Below are 21,644 nucleotides of genomic sequence, written 5' to 3'. Positions count from 1 at the left end.
AGATAATCCAGGATAATTGCATCTCAAGATCCTTAACTTGATTGTATCTACCAAAACTCTTTCCATGTTTTCTGGGAGTTAGGACATGGCCATATCTTTTTTTTTTTTTTTTTGAGACGGAGTCTTGCTCTGTCACCCGGGCTGGAGTGCAGTGGTTCGATCTCAGTTCACTGCAACCTCCACCTCCCAGGTTCAAGTGATTCTCCTGCCTCAGCCTCCAGAGTAGCTGGGATTACAGGCATGCGCCACCATACCTGGGTAATTTTCATGTATTTTTAGTAGAGATGGGGTTTCACCATGTTGCTCAGGCTGTTCTTGAACTCTTGGCCTTATGTGATCTGCCCACCTTGGCCTCCCAAAATGCTGGGATTACAGGCAGGAGCCACCGCGCCCGGTGTCCATGGCCCTATCTTTTGGGGAGCTACCATTGTCTCCATTACAGGATCTAACTTATCCCATTGTCTAAGACATTTACAGGTCTTTATCACATACAGCATTTTCACCTGTGCATGGTTTTCAGGTGTTGATCCCTTTGATTAGTGCTATACTATTTTAAGTTGTTTTTTAGTGCGTTTTGACATCTGGGAGTGCTTTTATTTCCTGTTCCATATTTATGTCTTAAGAACGGAGCTCTTGAATATTCCAGTTACCTGGGATGACTCTTCTTTCCTGAGCTGTGTGACCTATTCTTGGGGTCCACAGGTGGTCCCCACCATTGTATCAGGTGGGGAGTGGGCTACCGAGGAAGCAGCAGAACTTCATGATCAGACCTGGGTTTGAATCCCAGCGTCACCACTTTACACTGGTGGCCAGAACCAAGCCCGGGCAGTCTCAGAGCTGGAGTTTGCTCCCTACTGGCTGACAACGCCAGCCGGGCAGGGCTCTTGTGAAGAATACACAAAATGGGAAACAGCATGAAAAGCACCTCGTGTGGTTCCTGGCTTGAGCTAGGTTCTGCGTACGTGGTTAACTGTTATTATTAGCTGTTTTTTGAGTATTTCTATCAGTGTCATATTGGTGCTAGGGGTGAGGATAGGAGACAATCTTACTTTATCCCGAAGTACCTTTTGATTTTGTAAAAATTGTGGGAAAAACACACATAACAAAAATTTCCTTCTTTTTTGAGGCTAAATAATATTCCACTGTATGTACGTGCCACTGTTTGTTTATCTGTTCATTCATGGATGAAAACTTGTAAGCACCTTTTAATTTTCGAGCCATGTGTATATGGCGACTCTTTTTTTCTAATTTTTGAAATTTTAAAGTTAATTGACAACATGTAACACCTCTGATGCCTTGCATTCTCTTGCCTTCCTTTCTCAGGCTGCACTTACCAGTGGGCTACCATGGCCGTGCCTCCTCTGTCGTGGTGTCTGGTACTCCTATCCGAAGGCCCATGGGACAGATGCAACCTGATGACTGTAAGTGACCCAATGTCCAGGCCCTGCTGGGGTCCCCCTCCCTGTTCCCACGCAGTGAGTTCTGTGGCCTGCTCACAGCAGCCTCTTTTCTGGTGCCATTCCAGCGAAGCCTCCTGTATATGGTGCCTGCAAGCTCTTGGACATGGAGCTGGAAATGGTAAGTGAGCTTAGTGTTTTATTCCCGTGGGATCCATAGACACCTGGCGGGAGAGCCCTCTGGGATGGCTGCCTGCGCCATGAGCCGCCCAGTCCTCTCCTTCTCAGCCACATCGGCAACCGCTCTGTGTCCCCACCTGGCCATCACGAGGATGGTCAGTCCTCATGACTTGCAGATTCTGTATTTGAGAATTACCTACTTGCTAACATTTATTTATAAGTCCAAGATTAATTTCACAGAGCTTTTGTGGGCACGTGTGGACATGCGCAGAGTGGTGAAAAATTTCAGCCACCTGATGAGCACCTAATGCCCAGCTGAGGCTGGACAAGTTGTTACTCAGCCTTCTTGTCTGAGCCCACGCTGTAAACACGTGCCCTCTGTGGTCTATTCGGTGCCATGTTTTTTGCATATCTGTGCTTTTCTGGCGGTGTTGCTGTTTGTTTATAATGGCCCCAAGTGCAGTGCTAAGTGCCGCCCAGTGTCCCTACCATGGAAAGAATGTGATGCGCCTTATGAAGAAAATACGCGTGTTAATGAGCTTTGTTCAGGTGAGTTACAGTGCTGCTGCCTGTGAGCTCGATGTTTATGAATTGACTGTATCAGCCCCATTGCTGGGCCCACACAACCTCAGAACTGTGGTCACTTTAGGGCTGCACACTTTTTTAAATTAAACTTTTTATTTATTTATTTTTTGAGACAGAGGCTCTCTCTATCACCAGGCTGGGGTTCAGTGACATGGTCTCGGTTCACTGCAACCTCCACCTTGCAGGTTCAAACAATTCTCCTGCTTCAGCCTCCCAAGTAGCTGGGACTACAGGCGTGCACCACCACACCCAGCTAATTTTCGTATTCTTGGTAGAGATGCGGTGTCATCGTGTTGGCCAGGCTGGCTTTGATCACTTGACCTTGTGATCCGCCTGCCTTGGCCTCCCAAAGTGCTGAGATTACAGGCATGAACCACCATGCCCGGCCAAACGTTTTATTTTTAGGTCATTGTAGACTCACATGCAGTTGTGAGAAATGATACAGAGATCCCAGTACCCTTCACACAGCCTCCCCCAGTGGTAACAGCCTTTTTAATCATGGTGCTCTATCACAGCCTGGATGTCGAGATGGGTACAGTCGTTCCCATCACCCGAGGATCCCTCATGCTCCAGGGCTGTTTTTCAGAGGGGACACTGAGATCTGGGCAGCCCTAAGGTGAGGGGACCAGGAAAGTGATGGGCAGAAGGAGCTGACCTGGAGGAGGGAGCCGGCAGTGTCTTCAGCATCTGCTGGATAGTTGGATGCTCAAGGGTGGAGTCAGGCTCCTTGTGGGAAATGCAGACAGGCTGTTGGAGGGCTTTCCCATAGTCAGCACCTGCAGCATTAGGTGTCACCTCAGGGAGCTCTGAGTGCTACGTCACTGATGGTGTAGAGGAAGCTGCCATGGGGCCACCAAGGCAGGCTGAGGCAGTGGGAAGCCCCAGTTAGTGGAGGCAGGCTGGAAGGCCCGTCTGCTTCTCTGAAGCTCCCTGTCTCTCCTGGACTTCCCTGCGATTTCTCTGGATTTAGTCCAGAGGAGGGAAATGAGTGGACACTGCCAAATAGCCCGTGGGTAGCAGGGCACTCCTTGCCGGCCCTCTGCCTCCTCCCGCCTTAGCCAGGGTGCCACGTGAGATTCTGGAGGACTCCCAGCTGAGAGTCACCAGCGTGGGGCATATGAGCCCTGGTTTGGGGCCATGGTCTTCTTTCTGAGAGAACTAAGGACTCTGCAGGCAGATGCTTCACCTCTGCTGGTCCCTGTTGAGAGGGGGAGAGAGAGTCAGCGTGTGGAGAAATGGTTGGGGCGGAGAGCCCAGGTCACCCAGACTGAAGGTCTGAAGGTCGTGGGATTCTCTGTAAGATAGCACCTTTAGGTACTTTTTTTTTTTTTAATCTTGATGTAAATTTTACAATGTTTAAATACTGTCACAGAATAAATAAAATGGTGACTAAGTTTTGCAAATGTCATTTCTGTGTTTTTGAAGATTTTCCCAGTTTCTTATTTCAAATGGCTACTCTTTTCGTTCATGGGCATCGTGTTGGTGCTGTTTTTCCTGAGAGGCCATGGGGCGATGGATCAGGGTGAGAGGCTGTGGGCTGTGCTCTGTCTGACACTATTTGCTGCATTAAGGAGGCAGTCTTTTGGTTTTTCATTTTTCATTTTTAAAATTTGTATTTTTTATTATTTTATATTTTTTGAGACAGGGTCTCGCTCTGTCACCTAGGCTGGAGTGCAGTGGTGGAGTGCAGCCGTGACCTCCCTGGCAAGCCGTCCTCCCACGTATGCCTCCCAAGTAGCTGAGACTGCAGACACCTGCCTGGCTAATTATGTTTATTTTTTTGTAGAGGTGGGGTCTCACTGTGTTGCCCAGGCTGGTCTCGAACTCCTAGGCTCAAGTGATCCTCCCACGTCAGCCTCCCAAAGTGCTGAGATTACAGACTTGAGCCACAGTACCTGGCCTGATTTTTCATGACACGAATACAAACCCTGATTGTTTCACTTTTTATAAAAGCCCCACACAGCTGTCAGGTCTTAAAAGGCAAAGCCTGTAAGGGATGAAGAGGAAAGAGCAGAGTGGCCTGGGACACACTGAAGGGAGGGGAGGCTGCTGTGGAGCTCAGGGTCCTGGGGGGAGGGCCGGGGGTGGGAGCAGGGTACACCACTGCACGCTGCTTTCCTGAGGTGGCCACCTGACCTCTGACTTAGAAACACAGTGGATTCATTCCAGGCCCCTGTGGCCATCCTGGTCCGTGGCTGGAGTGTGGAAATACCTTGACCTTTGATCTCTAGGTGGCAAGTGACCTGGATGGCTGATCAGCTCCAGATTCTGATGAACTCTCCCCCATGTCAGGCTTTTTTTGTAGGCCCTGGAAACAGATTGGGAGAGCCGATCCCCATTTCCAAGGCCCATGAGCACATTTTTGGAATGGTCCTGATGAATGACTGGAGTGGTAATTACTGGCCCTCTGCTCCTGTGGAGATGAGCGGGAGGAGGCTGGGGACTTGGGACAATTTCATAGCAGCTGAAGATCTGGCGCTGGTCCAACGTGGCAGGTGATGCAGTGACTGACAGCCTGGGTTTGGGTATCAGGCAGGCTTCCAGCTTGAAGAACTCAGGCCATTCACCCCTCCGAGTTCCAGTGTCCTCATGAGTAGAGAGGGACATGGCTGACACCGTAACTAATAACTACTGAGCACTTACGTGTCAGGCCCTGTGCTTAACACCCTACATCTGTCCTCCCACTGGTCCTACACGGTATGTGCCATATTATCATTCCGATTTTACAGATGAGAAACTGAGGCACAGAGAGATTTCAATTAGTTGTTGAACTAAGATTTGAAGCAAAACAGTCCAACGTCTCAGCTGGAGCTCTCAGCCCTTTGCCACACATGGGGAGAAGATGGCACCGTAAGCTCCAGGAATTGTCTCTCTCATAGTTTGAGGATGAGCTTTCCCGCCACTTCCTGGGACTTATGGTGCCATCTTCCTCCCTTGTGTGGCAAAGGATCACCATTTGGTCATCCTTCTCTTTGCTGTAACCTGGCACACTGTCCTCAAAGGACCTCTGTCCTTGGTATTGAATGGTCTTGCCCCTTGGTCCTGGGGCAGCCTGGCTGGGCTGAGCTTTGTGGAGAGGGCTGTGCTGGGTGCTTTTTGCTTCTTGGTCAAGGGCAGGAGGGCGTCTTGGGAGAGACCCTGATCAGCCTTTGTAAGTCCCGCGTCTGCCCTTCTTCTGTAGCACGAGACATTCAGAAGTGGGAGTATGTCCCTCTTGGGCCATTCCTCGGGAAGAGTTTTGGGACCACCATCTCTCCATGGGTGGTGCCCATGGATGCTCTCATGCCCTTTGCTGTGCCTAACCCAGAGCAGGTAAGCACACTTTCTGAGGAAGCCCCCAAATCCAGGCCTGCTGCCTCTGAGGCTGGGTGCCCACTGAGTGGACATGCCAGGCATGCAGACTTGCATCGGGAGGGAAGCTCTGTACCCACAGCATGCCCATAGCAGAGTGCCAGGGAGTTCCAGGCAGCCATGGCATCTTTCTCCTTTATGATTTCCCCGACTGTGGCACAGTTCTTGGAGGAAACACAGAATTTTGTAAACTCGAGAATCTTCTAACACCAGGGGAACTGGCCAGCGGGTGGAGAAAGAGTCCTTGCAGGAACCAACATTGTGCAACCTCCCAGGGCGCCATCAAATCGTGTTCTATGCAAATGGCGCCTCCTGGAGCCCAACTCTTAGAATGCAGTTTGGAGCCCCGCAACGAGGGCGTCCCAGCAGCCTCTGGTTCCCAGCACCACTTGACCAGGTCTCAATCCTCCCTTCTCAGCCTGCTGCAGTCTGCCCCACTCCATCTCTGGTAATACCTGGCCAGAGTCACCTGGGACCCGATAGCCAGTGCCATGACCTTGTGTCCGCTTCAGCGTGGACTTCCTGTGGCCCCTCACTCTTGTTGACATTCCCTCACCCCTTGGCTTCTGGCATGTGACCTGTCCTCATCCTCCAGTGTCTCTGAGTCCCCACGATGCCCCTCTCCAATTCTGACCTCTCTGTGGGGATCCAGGCCGAGCTCCCAGCTATTTGCACGTCCTCCCTTGAGCAGTTCCGCACACACGTGCTGGGAGCCTCTCCCACCACCTGGGGCAGCTCCCACACTCACGCTGCTCTCCCGTGCTCCTTGGCCTCTGGGGTCATCTCATATTTGCCGTGCTACAAACAACCTGAGGTCTTTCCCTGCAAGCCAGTTCCAGCGGCGTCCTGTGGGGCTTTCACACTCGCCCCTTGCTCTCTCCTCACTTCAGCATCCCTGCCCACCGCCGGCCATTTTCAGTCCCCAGGACTTGACTTTCTCTGTAGCCGGCAGTGGCCTTGTCTAGTCTCCCTAGGGCTGCAAGGCCACAGCCTCTCTCTGCTTGTCCTGTAGTCATCTGCCCTCTTCGGGGTCTGTGGTCACAGGGCTGTGCCCTGGCTGGTGATGACTGGGCTCCCCCTTCCTCTGTGCCTGCTCTTCCCGAACACCATTTATGTTCAACCATCACTACTGCTACCCCTTCTGAACGATTATTTACTTAATGTTTTTCTTCAGAGTGGCTCCCAGTTTAACACTTAGTAATATATTAAGAAGGGAGCTTTGTATTCCTACTGGTGTCACTAGCTGCACCATTTCATAACTATTAAAATCACCAAAAATGATCTCATGTCCCACTGTGACTCACGTACTATGCTTCGGAAAACACTGCTTTTGGCCAATGGGCAGATGTTCTGGCCCGGCCGTCCAAGCTGCCCCCCAGCTGGCTCCAGCACCAGCTGGGGCTGTCCGCCTCTGCTGTGACCCCTCTGCCTTCCAGGGGCTCTGCAGTGCCCTTTCAAGCCCCTGCCTTTCCTCACAGGCCACACTTTGTTCCCCATCTGGGTCCATCTGCCACCCATCTTCCCTTAATCTCCCTTCGAGTGTCTTTTAGGGACATCTCTGGTTTGGCTCCTGTGACCTTTGACCTGGTAATGCCCCTTCCATGGCTGCTTTTCCTGGAGCCCCACAGTGTGATCCCCCCCACTGCCACTGAGGGACGTAGTGCTGGGTCCCTGGAGAGGGAATGCTCCTGCTATCTCAGACCCTCTGCCTGGGGGAGCAGGTGCTGCTGGGGACTTGGCTGGTCTAGGCCCCAGCCCAGGTGAGCTCAGCCCACCTGCCAGTGACCTCTGTGCTGTGCTTTGCCCTCCCAGGACCCCAGGCCCCTGCCGTATCTCTGCCATGACCGGCCCTACACATTTGACATCAACCTCTCCGTTGCCCTGAAAGGTATGTCATGGGATGATTGATGTGACCAGGAGCTTTGAGGGCATGTGTGCCCGTGTGCCTTGACCTGAAGGCTCCTTAGCTTTGGCACAGGTGGGGGCACATGCCCTGGAGACTGCATGGCTCTTCTAAAGGAAAGAGGAAGGGAGGGGATGCCCCTGTGTTCACTGGGAGCCTCACTGGGCCTGCAGGGCGTTGGCCTCTCACTCAGCGCTCAATGATAGGGCTGAAAGCAGGAGTGCAAGACCTCCGTCTTCCATGTCAGACCCCTCTCCAGCCTCCCCAGGGGCCCCTGCTCACATACCCCCACTGACCCTCATTCCTGTGAGGGTCAATTTCATTGAGTGCCTGTTTGAAAGCCTGTCCTTGTGGGTATGCCTGGCCCCTGCTCACATACCCCCACTGACCCTCATTCCTGTGAGGGTCAATTTCATTGAGTGCCCGTTTGAAAGCCTGTCCTTGTGGGTATGCCTGGCCCCTGCTCACATACCCCCACTGACCCTCATTCCTGTGAGGGTCAATTTCATTGAGTGCCTGTTTGAAAGCCTGTCCTTGTGGGTATGCCTGGTCCCTGCTCACATACCCCCACTGACCCTCATTCCTGTGAGGGTCAATTTCATTGAGTGCCTGTTTGAAAGTCTGTCCTTGTGGGTCTGCTCGCAGGAGGCTTAGCTGAGCCCCTGGGGCCACACAGAGCCGGAGCACCAAGGCCTCAGATTCCTATCCTGGGCCATCCCCAAGAGCCTTGCAGACCGGCCCCCGATCCCCACGCTGGGCCAGCCCTGAGATAGACAAAGCCCACCTCTCCCTGTGGCTGTACAGCCCGGCTCCATGAACAGCCCTGCAGGGTGTTGGTGGTAAAGAGACTGGCTCTGCAGGCCGTGACTGCTGCTCAGCTGTGGGACTTTGGGCAAGTTGCCCAGCCTGTCCATGTCCTCGTTTGTCATCTGTGAAATGGGATCGTAATGGCCTTGACCTCATGGTGCGTTGTGAGGGCCAAACATGTCAATTCATGTAAAGGTGTAGGGCAGGGTCTGCACCTAGGAAGAGCCAGGTGTCACTTTCCAGTCCCCATGGGGGCCCCTCAGGTAGGGAGGGTCTGCCTGGTGGCCACACACAGACCTCCTAGCCACACTCTGCCTCCTTTTCAGCTCCATTCCTTTCTTCTGTCTGCACACCCCAGGCTCTGCTGAGTCTGTCTCATTGCCAGTTCCAGGGTCTTAGCCCTTCATGAGGCAGTTTCTGGCAGGAGGCTCAGTACCCTGGCAGAGCATGGAGCTGTTGCCGTGGGAGCAGGACGCTCCACAGAGAGAGGGCTACCAGGAAGAGCCTTCTGGCTGCCCAGGGCCCTCTGGGAAGCTGTGTTGGGCCTTTATTTCATGTCCCAGGTTGGGAAACTGAGGCTCAGAGAGGAAAAGGATTCACCCCGAGCCACCTACCTTGCTGATGGCGGGGCTGGGACTCATCCCAGTGTCACGAGTTCTAGGCTGGCCTCCTGCCACCCATAGTGCGTGCTTGGAGTGTACTTTCTGTCTGGTTTCATTCTAGATCTTTCTTTCTGGCTGCCTAGAGGTGAACCCACCCAGGGAGGGCACTGGTGGAGAAGGGACGAGATTAGCAGAAAGTGCAGTGTCTGGACATATAGTCCCACATGGGCAGTTCTGATGTCCTGAGTTGGGATATGGGCAAAAGGGTCTAGGGAGGAGCAGGCTTGGGGGACCCAGACCTTGCATGGCTGAAGAGCACACCTGTTCTGTGCCACCTCAGAGGGGAAGTTAGGAGCAAGGGAGGAAACCAGGTTTTGAGGAAGTAAGGAGCTTTCTACTTCTTAGTGCTGTTCAGAAGTGGAACAGTGACAGCCTAGGACCTTGTGTGCTTGTAGTAGGTATTTAGTAAATATTGTTTAGTACATTGTGAAGTGGCATGCTGCCCATCTCTGGAGGAGCTTGCGGGGGGGTACAGATGACCCAGCTATCCAGAGGGCTCCTGAGGGGACAGGAGTTTATCCTCAATCAAAGATCCCAAGTAGCCTTCAAATGGCACACTCTCTCCAGTGGATCTGTGGGTGCTGGGATCATTGTGTTAAGAAGGATTCTGAGGCTACATCTGGACCCAGAGCAAACGTGTGCTGTGATCAGTTAATGCTGCCTGCTGTGGGCGTGGGAGGAAGCGGTGAGGCCTCGTGTGCATGTATTGGGCAACCCTGGACATCCTGGCTCTGATGTCCTAGGAGCTGATTGTTTCACAGACCCTAAGTGAAATCACATTGGACAATGGGAAGCTTCAGCCACAGAACAATTCTTTCTTTATTTTCCTCTCTGATGAATGGAATTAAGTCTTTATTGATATTGCTTCTCTTTCCAACAGGAGAAGGAATGAGCCAGGCGGCTACCATATGCAAGTCCAATTTTAAGGTGAGTTTTGACACTGATCAGATTGCTTCTTAGAATTGAGGGGAAGAGAGACTTTTCTTCCTGGCAGGAACAGGAGGAGAGCATTCCTTTTGGGATATGATGGTGGTTCAGCCTGTGGGCCTGGAGCTTCCACGGCCTGTCTCTTTCAGGAGTGGCCACGAGGTCACAGAGTTCTCTCAAGATAGAACTCTGTGACCTGCATAAATGCAGCCAGTGATATTCTTGGGGGACAATAGGTATTCCTGTAAAGGTCTAGTGTCTGGTTTATCCTGTCCTGCCAGGGGCTGTATTGATGAGAGTGACTTATTTTTTAAGTGAACTTTTAACTGAAGCACAATACACATTGATAAAAATGCAAACATTACTGTAATCCCAGCACTTTGGGAGGCCCAGGTGGGAGGATCACTTAAGCCTAGGAGTTTGAGACCAGCCTGGGCACCATAATGAGACCTTGTCTCTGCAAAAAAATAAAAATATCAGCTGGGCATGGTAGCATGCACCTGTGATCCGAGCTACTTGGGAGGCTGAGGCTGGAGGATGCTTGAGCCCAGGAGGTTGAGGCTGCAGTGAGCTGTGATCACGCCACTGAACTCCAGCCTGCATGACCAAGCCAGACCCTATTTCAAAAAACAAACATTAAAAAAGTACATATTTTACATGTACAGCTTGAGGGATTTTCCTAAAATGAACATGCCTGTCCAGCCAGCACCCAGCTCAGAAATGGGAAATTTTCAGCACCTCAGTGGCCCCCTGGGCCCCTCCAGGTCACTTCTTCACTTCTCTAGCAAAGGTCACTCCTCTCCTGACCTCTATTTCCATACATTAAGTTTTTTCTATTTTTCAGTTTTGTAGAAATGGAGTCCTACAGTAGCATGTATTCTTTTCTAGCTGGCTCGTGTTAGTGTTATATTTGTGAGATTTGACCCTGTTGCTCTTTGCAGTGATAACTCATTTTTCTCAGTGCCTTACAGTGTTGCGCTGTATAAACGTTTCACAACTGACTTATTTTTTAAGTCACGTCAGTTCCACAGTTGATGGACATTTGGCTGTCTCCATTTTTTTGGCTATTATAATAGAGTTGCCATGAACATTTTAATACATACCTTTTGGTGCACATATATGCACATTTCTGTTGAGTGTACGTCCAGCAGTACACTAGCTGGTCATAGAGTACACGTGGAATCAGCCTAGTAGCACTTGCAAACAGTTTTCTGAAGTGGTTATACCAGTTTATACTCCCACTAGCAGTGTGTAAGCATTTTGCCTGCTCCACATCCTCGTCAGCTCTGGGGGTGTTTGCCTTTTCCTTCAAACCATGCTGGGGATAGTGACTTCGGGTTGCATTTCCCTCATGACTAATGAGCTGGGCATGTTGGTCATCTGTTCATTACTCATTTGTTTCCTGACCTTTTGAATATCCTCCGAATCACTGTATTCCCAGTTCCCCTAGTTTCCCTTCTAATGTAATATTATTCTGGGCTCCTTAGGCTAGTAAGAAGAAATAAAGGGGTCTCCTTACGGGGACTTGTGGGCAAGAATCCATCTCTCGGGTTTCCTATACCGGGATGTTGTGGCTGTAGGAACGTGAATGTGAGAAGCTGTGGCCTGGGGCAGGCATGGGCATGCTTTGCCTCTGAGCATCTCTATGGGCACGTGGTGCCTTGGTCCCCTCTGCCCACAGCCTGACCTCCGTAGTTTTCCCTCGTTCTTCTGCCTGCCCTGATACCATGTTTGAATCATTCAGCTCCATTGCTCAATGTCCATTCCAAGGCCTGGAATGGGGGAATGGGAGTGAGGCCTTTGCTCATGAGAAGCCTCTGCTGTGGTGAAGACTTAGACCTTCCCAACACAGGACTGGAGGGCGTTCCCAGGGCGGAAGAAGTGTTGTATACATGGGCATGTTGTGGGCTGAGGGACTGAGCAGCGAGGTCAGCCCTGAGGGGAGAAGGTGGTCGAGCAGGCTTGAGGTAGCAGAAGAGCTGAGGTCGGAGCTGGTGAGGGAGATGGCAGAGCTTGGGGGAGGCCTCTGGGCAGCTCTCCAGGAGGACAGTATGTCCTTGCTCTCAGGGACTGAAGAGACCTGGCTGGGGGAGCTGGGGGCCAGGGAAAGGCCAAGGAAGGCTGTCGTGAGCAGAGCGGGCTGTGCCCGGAACGCAAGGCTGAGCTGCTCCGGGCCCCCCAGATGCGAGGCTGAGCTGCCTCCTGGATGCGAGGCTGAGCTGCTCCAGGACGTGGGGCTGAGCTGTCCCCGGTATGGGAGGCTAAGCCTGCAGCTGCTCATTTCACTTTGTATCCTTCACCTGCAGTACATGTACTGGACGATGCTGCAGCAGCTCACTCACCATTCTGTCAATGGCTGCAACCTGCAGCCGGGGGACCTTCTGGCTTCTGGGACCATCAGCGGGCCGGTGAGTACCCAGCCTCACTGAGGGCTGCCCATGCAGAGCATGCCTACTCCCCACACAGCCCCGAGGGCCCTCAGCTCACCCTCGGAAGGGATTTCAGGCCTGAGGTGGGCGTAGCTCACAACTCTGTCTTCCTCATAGCCTTCCTCTCTGGGTGTAGGAGGGGCTTCTCATCCAAATTCAAACCTAAAGAGACGTGTGAGAGCGGAAGCCTGGGCCTGTGCCTCCGTAGGGAAGCATTGCAGTGACACATGGGGAGGAGTCAGGAGATGGCCATTGTGTCTTGGTTGTCACCATCTCACACTGTACCCTCCCAGGGTGAGGTGGCCATGCGTCTGTGCCCCTTCCCACCCACCCATTCCCTTGTAAGCCTGCGGGAGTCGCAGAACCTTCAGAGATGATGACTGGGGTTGGTGCATGTGTCCGTCACCCCCCAGGGGGCTTGGCTGAGCCCTGTTGTTCCCAAAGCTGTGGCTTCCTGACAGGAGGGTATTAAGAATCATGGGGTCTGGGCAAACTGCAGCCTCCAGAGCGGGGTGGGGTGGGCGCTGTGGGAGGTACTGGGCACTCTGATCGGGGATTCACTGATTCCTAAACAAGCGATGTCTCTAGTGAAGGAAGAACGGCTGTCCCCGCAGGAAGAATGGGCAGAGTTCCAAGTCTCGAGGGCACCTCTGCAGTGACCCACCAAGGCTGAGGCAGGGTCTCTGAGGGGCATGCGGTCCCCCTGCCGCTGCTCGGGACTCTCAGGTCTTGCTGAGCAGTGTCCGTGCCACAGCCAAGGCATAAATTAATGCTACCCCTTCTTCCCTTTTCTGTGATGAAGGAGCCAGAAAGCTTCGGCTCCATGTTGGAACTGTCGTGGAGGGGAACAAAGCCCATAGAGCTGGGGAACGGACAGGCCAGGAAGTTTCTGCTGGACGGGGATGAAGTCATCATAACAGGTGAGGGCTGCCAAACCCCACGGCTCGTCTTCCTCCACGCCTGCCATGCACTGTTCTAGCTGCGGGGCGCTCCCGCCTGGCCACAAAGCCATCTGTCCTAATGCATCCTCACTCTGCCTCCCAGAGTCTCTGTCTGCTTGTTCTGTCCTTCCCCACAGCTGTGGCGACCCGGGACTTCAAGCGTGAGTCTCCCCAGGCCAGAAAGACTGTAGACATTCTGCTTGGTCTCCCTGCTCTCTGAGCAAAGCTATAAAATACTGACAGGTTTCTCAGGGTGTAGACTTTGCAGTAAACCCCCTGTGCAGAAACTCAGTGGCCTATGACTAGGGTCAAGGAAGATTCAGCTGAGTTAGTGACTGAGGCTTCTCAGCAGCCCATTCAAAGGAGGTGAGGGTGCCTTTTAAGTCTTCTGGGGATGGGGGGCGGGGGGGCATTCTGCCTACCACATTTTCCTAATAGAGGGGAAGGGTGCCATAATGGTTGGGAAAGAATCAAGTTGAACTCCCAGGTCCTCCACCAGCTGCGTGACCTTCATTAAGTTGTTTAACCTTTCCGAGACTCCGCTTTCCTCATCTTTAATTTTCTTTTTCAAGATGAAGTCTTGCTCTGTCTCACAGTCTGGACTGCAGTGGCACAATCTTGGCTCACTGCAACCTCTGCCTCCCAGGTTCAAGCAATTCTCCTGCCTCAGCCTCCCAAGTGGCTGCAATTACAGGCCTGCGAATTGTGTATATGTCAGCTTCCATGCTTAACTATAAGCTTGTAATAGTTTCCTAGTATATCCGGTGAATTTTTGTGTTTTTAGTAGAGACGGGGTTTCACCATTTGGCCAGGCTAGTCTCGAACTCCTGACCTTGTGATCTGTCCGCCTCGGCCTCCCAAAGTGCTGGGACTATAGGTGTGAGCCACCACACCTGGCCTTCCTCATCTTTAAAATGGAGGGAATACAATCCTTAACCTCACAGCATTATTGTAAAGATGAAATGAACTCATTTGTTCCCTTAGTAGACATTTATTGAGCACCTACACGGAGTCCCACCCTGGAGTTCTGGTGATGAAAAGACAAATGAAGTCTCTGCTCTTCTGGGTTTACGTTCCAGTGTCATCATGACTGCACTGTTTCAGATGAGAAAGTGAAGGCATCGTGGGGTTAAATGACTTGCCCAAGATCTTGTAGGCAATAATGAAGGACGTCTGTTTCCCCTCCAGGCAGTTTGTCTTCAGAACCTCCATGTTTAACACCTTTGATACTGTCTAAAGCACCTATCAGAGCACTTGTTACCTTGTGAGTGCTTAAAAATAGTGATGGTCTTTTCATAGTCATCTTTATTTCCATTGCTGTTTTTTTCAGAACCCAGTTTTTAGAAGGATTTGCCTCTTAACCCCTTCTTCTTCTTTTTTTTTTTTTAGACAGAGTCTCACTCTGTTGCCTAGGCTGGAGTGCAATGGGGGGGATCTTGGCTCACTGCAACCTCCGCCTCCTGGGTTCAAGTGATTCTCCTGCCTCAGCCTCCCAAGTAGCTGAGACTACAGTCACGTGCCACCACACCCAGCTAATTTTTGTATTTTTAGTAGAGATGAGGTTTCAACTTATTGGCCAGGGTGGTCTCGATCTCTTGACCTTGTGATCTGCCCGCCTTGGCATCTGAAAGTGTTGAGATTACAGGGGTGAGCCACCGCACCCGGCCTGGTCCCTTCTTAATGGGATCTCTACATGAAGGGCAGGAATCAGCGGCAGCTGGTGGCCCATGGAACAGCCCCCCAGGATGAGGTGGTGCCTGGCTTCTGCACTCACACTCCATGTCCTGCTCTCCACCTGCTGACCACACATTTCCCTCGGGATGCCTAATTGTCACCCTTGCCCCTCCTTCCTTGACTGTCTTGGTATGGCTGCCAATCTGTGGGCTGGAAGCTTGCACCCATTTCATCAGCACCGTCTATTGGGCATCGTTGGAAAATGCCCTGCCATCTCTGTGCCGCGGACCTACTCCACACCACCACCCTTCCAGGCCTGGAATTCTGGAAGAGCTTTTGCAGCTGGCCTCTGCAATCCATCCTGCTCATGGTGCCTGAAAAATGAGGCTTCGTGTTTGCTTTTCCCATTACTCTTCTGCTCAAGGTCTTCTCATGGATCCTGTTTCATCAAGTCAATATCCTCCTCTTTGAATCTGCTCTACCCGCTTAGTCCTGTTCTCAAATGTAACCCTCTGTGATAAGGGCGTTGCTCTTCTCATTGCGTGCAAACCTTTGGATATACGCTGGCTCAGCCCAAATGTTGCCTTCTCTGCTTGCTCAGGTAGAATCAATCTCTATGTCCTCTCTGCTAGCAATTCATGGAAAACACAGAATTCTGATTAATTGTGATTAAAACGTGTCAGTTTCCATGCTTAACTAAAAGCTTGTGTTAGTTTTCTGTGGCTGCAGTAACATATTACTGCAAACTTTGTGGCTTAAAACAACTGAAATGTATTCTCTTACAGCTCCGTAAGGTGTAAGTTCGAACTCCACGTGTTGGCAGTGCTGCGCTCCTGGAGACTCTGGGGAGGGTCTGTTCCTTGCCCCTTCCAGCTTCTGGTGGAAGCCTCTATGGCTTGTGGTCACATCACACTGATCTCTGCCCCCATGGTCACATCTGCGTCATCTCCTTTGCCTCTTTCTTATAACACACGTGACAGTATTTGCGACCCACCTAGAAGTCTCCTCATTTTAACATTCTAACTTAATTACATCTCCAAAATATTTACTATATAAGGCAATGTTTACAAGTCCTAGGGATTTAGGCCCTGATGTCTTTGGGAACCATACATTTGTCCACTGCAGAACTCTTGGAGAGCAAAGTTCAGTCCAAGAAGCAGCCACGTGGTACATGCTCAGAATGGCTGTTGGTTAGTTCATTGAATCAAGTGGATTTGGTAGAGAAGAGGCAGGAAGAGCTCAAAACAGCAGATGATACCCATTATTAGGCAAAAAACCCATTTTGCTCCCATTTCTGCAGCCTAATTATACCTCTCTAATTTGAATTTGACAATATTTACTGAATCTCTGCTAGGAGCCAACCATATTGTAGGCACATCCACCTTCCTTATTTCTTTTTTTTTTTTTTTCTGAGATGGAGTTTCGTTCTTGTTACCCAGGCTGGAGTGCAACGGCACCATCTCGGCTCACCGCAACCTCTGCCTCCTGGGTTCAGGCAATTCTCCTGCCTCAGCTTCCTGAGTAGCTGGGATTACAGGCACGCGCCACCATGCCCAGCTAATTTTTGTATTTTTAGTAGAGACGGGGTTTCACCATCTTGACCAGGATGGCCTCGATCTCTTGATCCACCCGCCTCGGCCTTCCAAAGTGCTGGGATTATCGGCATGAGCTGCCACGCTTGGCCCCTTATTTCATTTTTTACTCACAGTAATGTCATTGCCCTGATTTTGCAGAGTAGAAAACTTAGGCTGATAGAAGGCAAGTTGCTTGACAACAGTCCCACAGCTGGGGAAGCCAGGTTGCAACTGAGGTCCTCTGAGTCCCCGGATTCATTTCTCGTCTTTCTGCATTGCTTGCCAGACCTACTGCAGACTTTCGTCATGGTTCTGTGGATTGAGTGAAAGCATTTTCTGAAGTTTTGATTTGGGGAATGGAAGGAAAGAGATGGAATGGCAGAAGAGAAGATGATGGCGTTAGCTCTCTGTTGTCTGTGCTAAGGGCCCCTGACTAAGCCGTGCTAGACCAGGCAGCTGTCCAGGGCCTCGGAGGAAGGAGACTGGTGTTAAGCAGTAGGAATGCACATGTGTTCTTGACATTTGAGCCAGAGAAGGCGGGAGAAAGGAGCCAAGTTGCCCTGAGAGTTGTTTCTATGTTTGTTTGTGTCCACAATGCCTTGCTCTGAAGGATTTTTGGAGGCCAGCGGAGAATTCAGGAAAAGGCAGTTCCTTGGATCTGAGGAAGCACATGTTGGCAAGTGGAGAGGGAAATGGGAACAGATGGGTGAAATCCCCTGGAACCAAGAAAGAAGAATTATAATTTGCTAAGAGGAGAGGCATACATTATGTATTCATACGAAGAAAAAGGAGAATTTCATACAGAGGGGGATCACTGAAGAATTCAAGTGAGTGCTCATTGCTGAAATTTGGGCTGTGTTTACGGGGGGAAAGGAGGGGCAAGCAGAGGAGCGGGTAGGTGGAGGCGGTGTGTCAGCTGTATCACCTTGTGCAAAGGTTTCCGGCGTCAGCGGGTGTCTCTGCCCCCACCTTCCATGACCTCTCTGGGCACGTGGTCCTGCTGAGCTGCTTTCTTGCATGAAAGCCACACGTGGTTTCCTTGGCCCTTACTGGCTTTCCTTCTTCTCTGTAACTGCTCAGGTGCCTTTATGGCTGCCTCTCATTTCCCTGCTTTCTCATCACGGATGTTCATTCCTCATATCAATTTCTAACCACTGGAAATGCGATAGAATATTCAGAAGTGCTGACATCGCCAACACTGCAGCACTTGCTGCAGACCAGATACCTGCAGTACATTTTCTCTCTTTTTTTTTTGAGACAGAGTCTCATGCTGTCACCCAGGCTGGAGTGCAGTGGCGCGATCTTGGCTCACTGCAACCTCCACCTTCTGAGTTCAGGTGATTCTCCTGCCTCAGCCTCCCAAGTAGCTGGGATTATAGGCAAGCACCACCACACCCAGCTAATTTTTGTATTTTTTTGTAGAGATGGGTTTCACCATGTTGGCCAGGCTGTTCTCGAACTCCTGACCTCAGGTGATCTGCCCACCTCAGCCTCCCAAAGTGCTGGGATTACAGGCGTGAGCCACCGTGCCCGGCCACCTGAAATACATTTTCTATTCCAAACAAGGCAGCTACTCTTATTGTCTCTATTTTTCAGATGTGGAAACTGAGGCCCAGAAAGATGCATACTTACCCAGGATCCCACAGGTGATAAAGGGTGGAGCCAGGGTTTGAACCCAGGCAGCTGGGCTCCAGGAGCTGTGCTCTGAACTCTTGTGTCCTCTCGCCTCTTTAAATGGTGCAATGAAATTCTGATTTCTGAGAGAGTCCAAAAAACTACAAAATGTTCAGCAAGGGAACAGGGGAAGTAAACCAACGAACATCAACAAAATCTCTGTCTTGATGTAACTCATCCATCTCCTAGTCTTGCTCACAAGCCCCATCTGGTGTTCAGTTTGCAACTTGCAAGAATGTGTTCTCTCAGGTGCTTGCACTGGCGGCTCTGCACTGCTGGACACGTGTGTTTCTCACTCTCCTTCAGATCTTCGAAGTGTTGATAGCTGTGGTTGGTCGTGGCTTCTATCTTGGTATCTGATATTATTGGGAAACAATATCTGAGCCAAAGTCTTCCGTTTCTTTCCCTGCATCTCTCAGAGGTATGTCGTCCCCCTGGGCTTCCTGTGTCTCTGTTTATTCCTGTTTCTCTACCCAGAGTTATTGTTTTCCTTGCCTGGTATGGAATCCCTGGGCAAGGCTGGCAGGGGGGGTCCCAGGGTGTAGAAGTGGTGACTCTTCTCCTTCAGGGCCATGGTCAGGAGAAGGCTCTTTAAAAATGCCTCAGTTCTGAGTTAGTTGTTTTGATGGATGTTTAATAAGTTTCTGCTGGGAGCCAGTTTACTTTAATAGGCTTTTCTTCCCCCCAGTGGTGTGGATATTTCTGAGCATTGAGATGGAAAAGTGACTGACAGGAAAATAATAAAACTGAGCAACGGGATAGGCGGGGGTGTCGCTCTCGACAAAGGGCGTCCCTGCGTGTTGTCAGCGTGTGGGTCTCAGGGTGCATCCAGCCAGGGAGGCTGGCTCAACTGTGCTGGTACCGGGGAGGGGGAGGGGCCGCAGGACCAAAACTTCTGGGGATGCCACTGTGGTGTTCAAGCTGCTGCCTTTCCAGAGAAGAAGAGTGGTCAGATGGCCTGAGCTGGGAGGCCCGTTCAGAGGAGACAGGCTGGGTGAGTGCTGCTGAGCAGGGGCGGCCATGAGGACACCTCGGGGAAGCTGTACTCTTTTGGGCCGGGATGGCTTGTGGAAGATGTCGCTGACCCCATTGCATAGATCCACCCTTGGTCTCTGGGTCCAGATGGCCATGAGGCTTCTCCGCATTGTGCTCAGATTTCTTTCTCTTGGCTTCTGGGATCTTGTCATGCTTCATTGCTTCTGTTGACATTGGGTAGCAGGAGGCACACCTCCAGGTTTGGGGCTTGCCCAGCAGGTGAGGGGGTGCAATGCTGTTTTTCTGTAACTCAAGGTCATGAGCATTCTCAGGAGTAGTGTTTGCCTCCATCCTGGGCCTGGTGTCATCTCAGTGGTGCCCTGGCACTGCCTCTTCTGGCTTTAACGTGGCTTGGGGCCCTTGAGAAGCAATTCAATCCAGGTGTCAGAGGGCCTCTGTATTGATTTGATTCTGATAAGTGACAGTTGCTGAAAACTCCTCTGTGTTACCTCATTGCCTTTAGAATGACGTTCAAACTTCTTAGCATGGCTTCTCAGAGCCCTTGGTAACCTGACTTTTTAGGGAACCCCAAAGGATAGCCTCACTGTCCTTGGATGTGACAAATGTATCTCATGGCTGAACCTCTGAGCCTTTGCACATGCTCTTCCCTCTGTCTGGAATGCCATTTTCCTGTGTCTTCCCTAATGAACTTGTAGCTACCCATCAAGGCCCAGCTCAGATGTCCCCCTTACTGCCCCCTTTCCCTCCCTGCTTCTCATGCAGCATTTTGTAGGCATTTCTCTGTATCTCTCATCTAGACCTGCCACTCCCTCTAAGTGGACCCCTCTCAAGGGAAGAGACAGGCTTTTCTCTGTTTTTCTATCAGCCTTGTTAAAATGTAATTAAATGAATGAAACTGATGTTTCTGAGATGTGCTGGGAATTTCACCCAAATATTTAGTCTAATCCTTACAACCTTGAGAGATAAGCATTTTTTTTTTCTTGTTTGTAGAGATGAGGGAGCTGAGTTCTGAAGTCAAACAGCTTGTCCCCTGCCACCCAGCTCATAATGATTACAATGGCTGACACTTACAGGGTATTATGGGCTGGACACTGTTCTCAGCGTTTCCTGTGCACTTGCATCCACCATCCTTGCAGCAGTACTGTGGAGGGGCACTATCATTAGATCCATTGCACAGATGAAGAAACTGAGGTCTGAAGGGACCCTTGGTCACAGAGCCAATACATGGAGGAGCCAGGCTTTGAACTCAGGTATCCTGGCTTCAGGCTAATGAGCAGAGCTAGGATTTGAACCCAGACCCATGTGGGAAGAGTTGACCACTGTATTAGTCTGTTTTCACACTGCTGATAAAGACATACCCAAGGCTGGGTAATTTATAAAGAAAAAGAGGTTTAATGGACTCACATTCCACATGGCTGGGAGGCCTCACTATCATGGTGGCATGCGAAAGGCATATCTTACATGGTGGCAGGCAAGAGACAATGAGAGCCAAGTGAAAGTGGAAACCCCTTATAAAAACATCAGCTCTCATGAGACTTATTCACTATCACAAGCCCAGCATGGGGGAAACTGTCCATGATTCAATTATCTCCCACCATGTCCTCCCACAACACATGGGAATTATGGGAGCTGTGATTCAAAATGAGGCTTGGTGGGGGACACAGCCAAACCGTGTCAGCCACAGGACAGCTGCTGGGCCTTGCAGTGCCTCTGAGGATCCCTGGCTGTGGGGTAGGCCCAGGGTCTAGTCCAAGTGCTCCTGCCTGAGACTCTGCCCAGCTTCTGTGGAGGGTTATTCTTGGGTTTAGGATATGTATGTGTGATTCTGGTGGCACCTTCCTGTCTTGGGCCAGCTGTGTGCTGACGGACACTACCACTGCCTAGGTCTTGGTTCTGGTAAGCCCAGCAACTTTGTGACTGACCCTTGTCCTCCTCTGTTCCAGGATACTGCCAGGGGGACGGTTACCGCATCGGCTTTGGTCAGTGTGCCGGAAAAGTGCTGCCTGCTCTCTTGCCAGCATGAGATTTTCTCTGCTCTTCTGGAAACAGGGCTCAAGCACCCCTCCCAGCCCTGTGACTGGGGTCCTCCCTCGGGCTTAGGCCTGCACCTTCATTCAGTGACAAATAAAGCCATTGTGCTCAGAGGCCTGCACAGCCGCAGGTGCAGATGTATCTGCTTACGATCGTGATTTGATCCAGTGGGTCAAGGTGTGTACAGCTTCCCTGCCAGACATTCATTCATATGTTTTCTCACTCTTATTAGTGAGGTCTAGGGTCTTTGTGGGGTTTCTTATTAGACATTTCAGGCCTCCAGTTATCCCACAGAATATGGAAAGAGAGTGGGACCTGTAGTCATCAGGGTTCTCCAGAGAAATAGGCCAAGGAGAAAGAGATTCATTGATGGGTTGATTTTTAGCAAACTGGCTCATGGGATTCTGAAGGGTGGCAAGTCCAAAACCTGCCAGGTGGGTTGCTGGCTGGAGACCCAAGGGAGAGCTGCAGTTTGAGTCTGAAGCAGTCAGCTGTCAAAATTCCCTCTTCCTC

At 51.0% G+C, this 21,644-nt stretch overlaps 1 protein-coding gene across 3 annotated transcripts in view; it reads left to right on the top strand.

Moving 5' to 3' along the window:
- Positions 1-21,272, top strand: part of FAH (fumarylacetoacetate hydrolase) — a 35,721-nt gene extending 14,449 nt beyond the window's left edge. The window contains exons 6-14 of one of the 3 annotated variants that reach the window (XM_002749202.5): positions 1,324-1,421; positions 1,526-1,578; positions 4,455-4,554; positions 5,344-5,474; positions 7,326-7,401; positions 9,766-9,812; positions 12,119-12,220; positions 13,044-13,161; positions 21,044-21,272. In XM_002749202.5, coding sequence (XP_002749248.2) covers positions 1,324-1,421; positions 1,526-1,578; positions 4,455-4,554; positions 5,344-5,474; positions 7,326-7,401; positions 9,766-9,812; positions 12,119-12,220; positions 13,044-13,161; positions 21,044-21,123 — 805 coding nt within the window. In that variant the 3' untranslated portion in view covers positions 21,124-21,272. Of the gene's footprint in view, positions 1-1,323; positions 1,422-1,525; positions 1,579-4,454; positions 4,555-5,343; positions 5,475-7,325; positions 7,402-9,765; positions 9,813-12,118; positions 12,221-13,043; positions 13,162-14,166; positions 15,553-21,043 lie in introns of those variants that run through there. The other 2 variants (XM_078326928.1, XM_078326927.1) reach the window with 2 other exon arrangements.
- The last annotated feature ends 372 nt before the right edge of the window (positions 21,273-21,644 follow it).

Source organism: Callithrix jacchus, chromosome 6 (assembly GCF_049354715.1).
Source record: "Callithrix jacchus isolate 240 chromosome 6, calJac240_pri, whole genome shotgun sequence".
NCBI lineage: Eukaryota > Metazoa > Chordata > Mammalia > Primates > Cebidae > Callithrix > Callithrix jacchus.
Note: the sequence above shows the minus strand (reverse complement) of the source record. Positions and strands in the feature narration are given on the sequence as shown.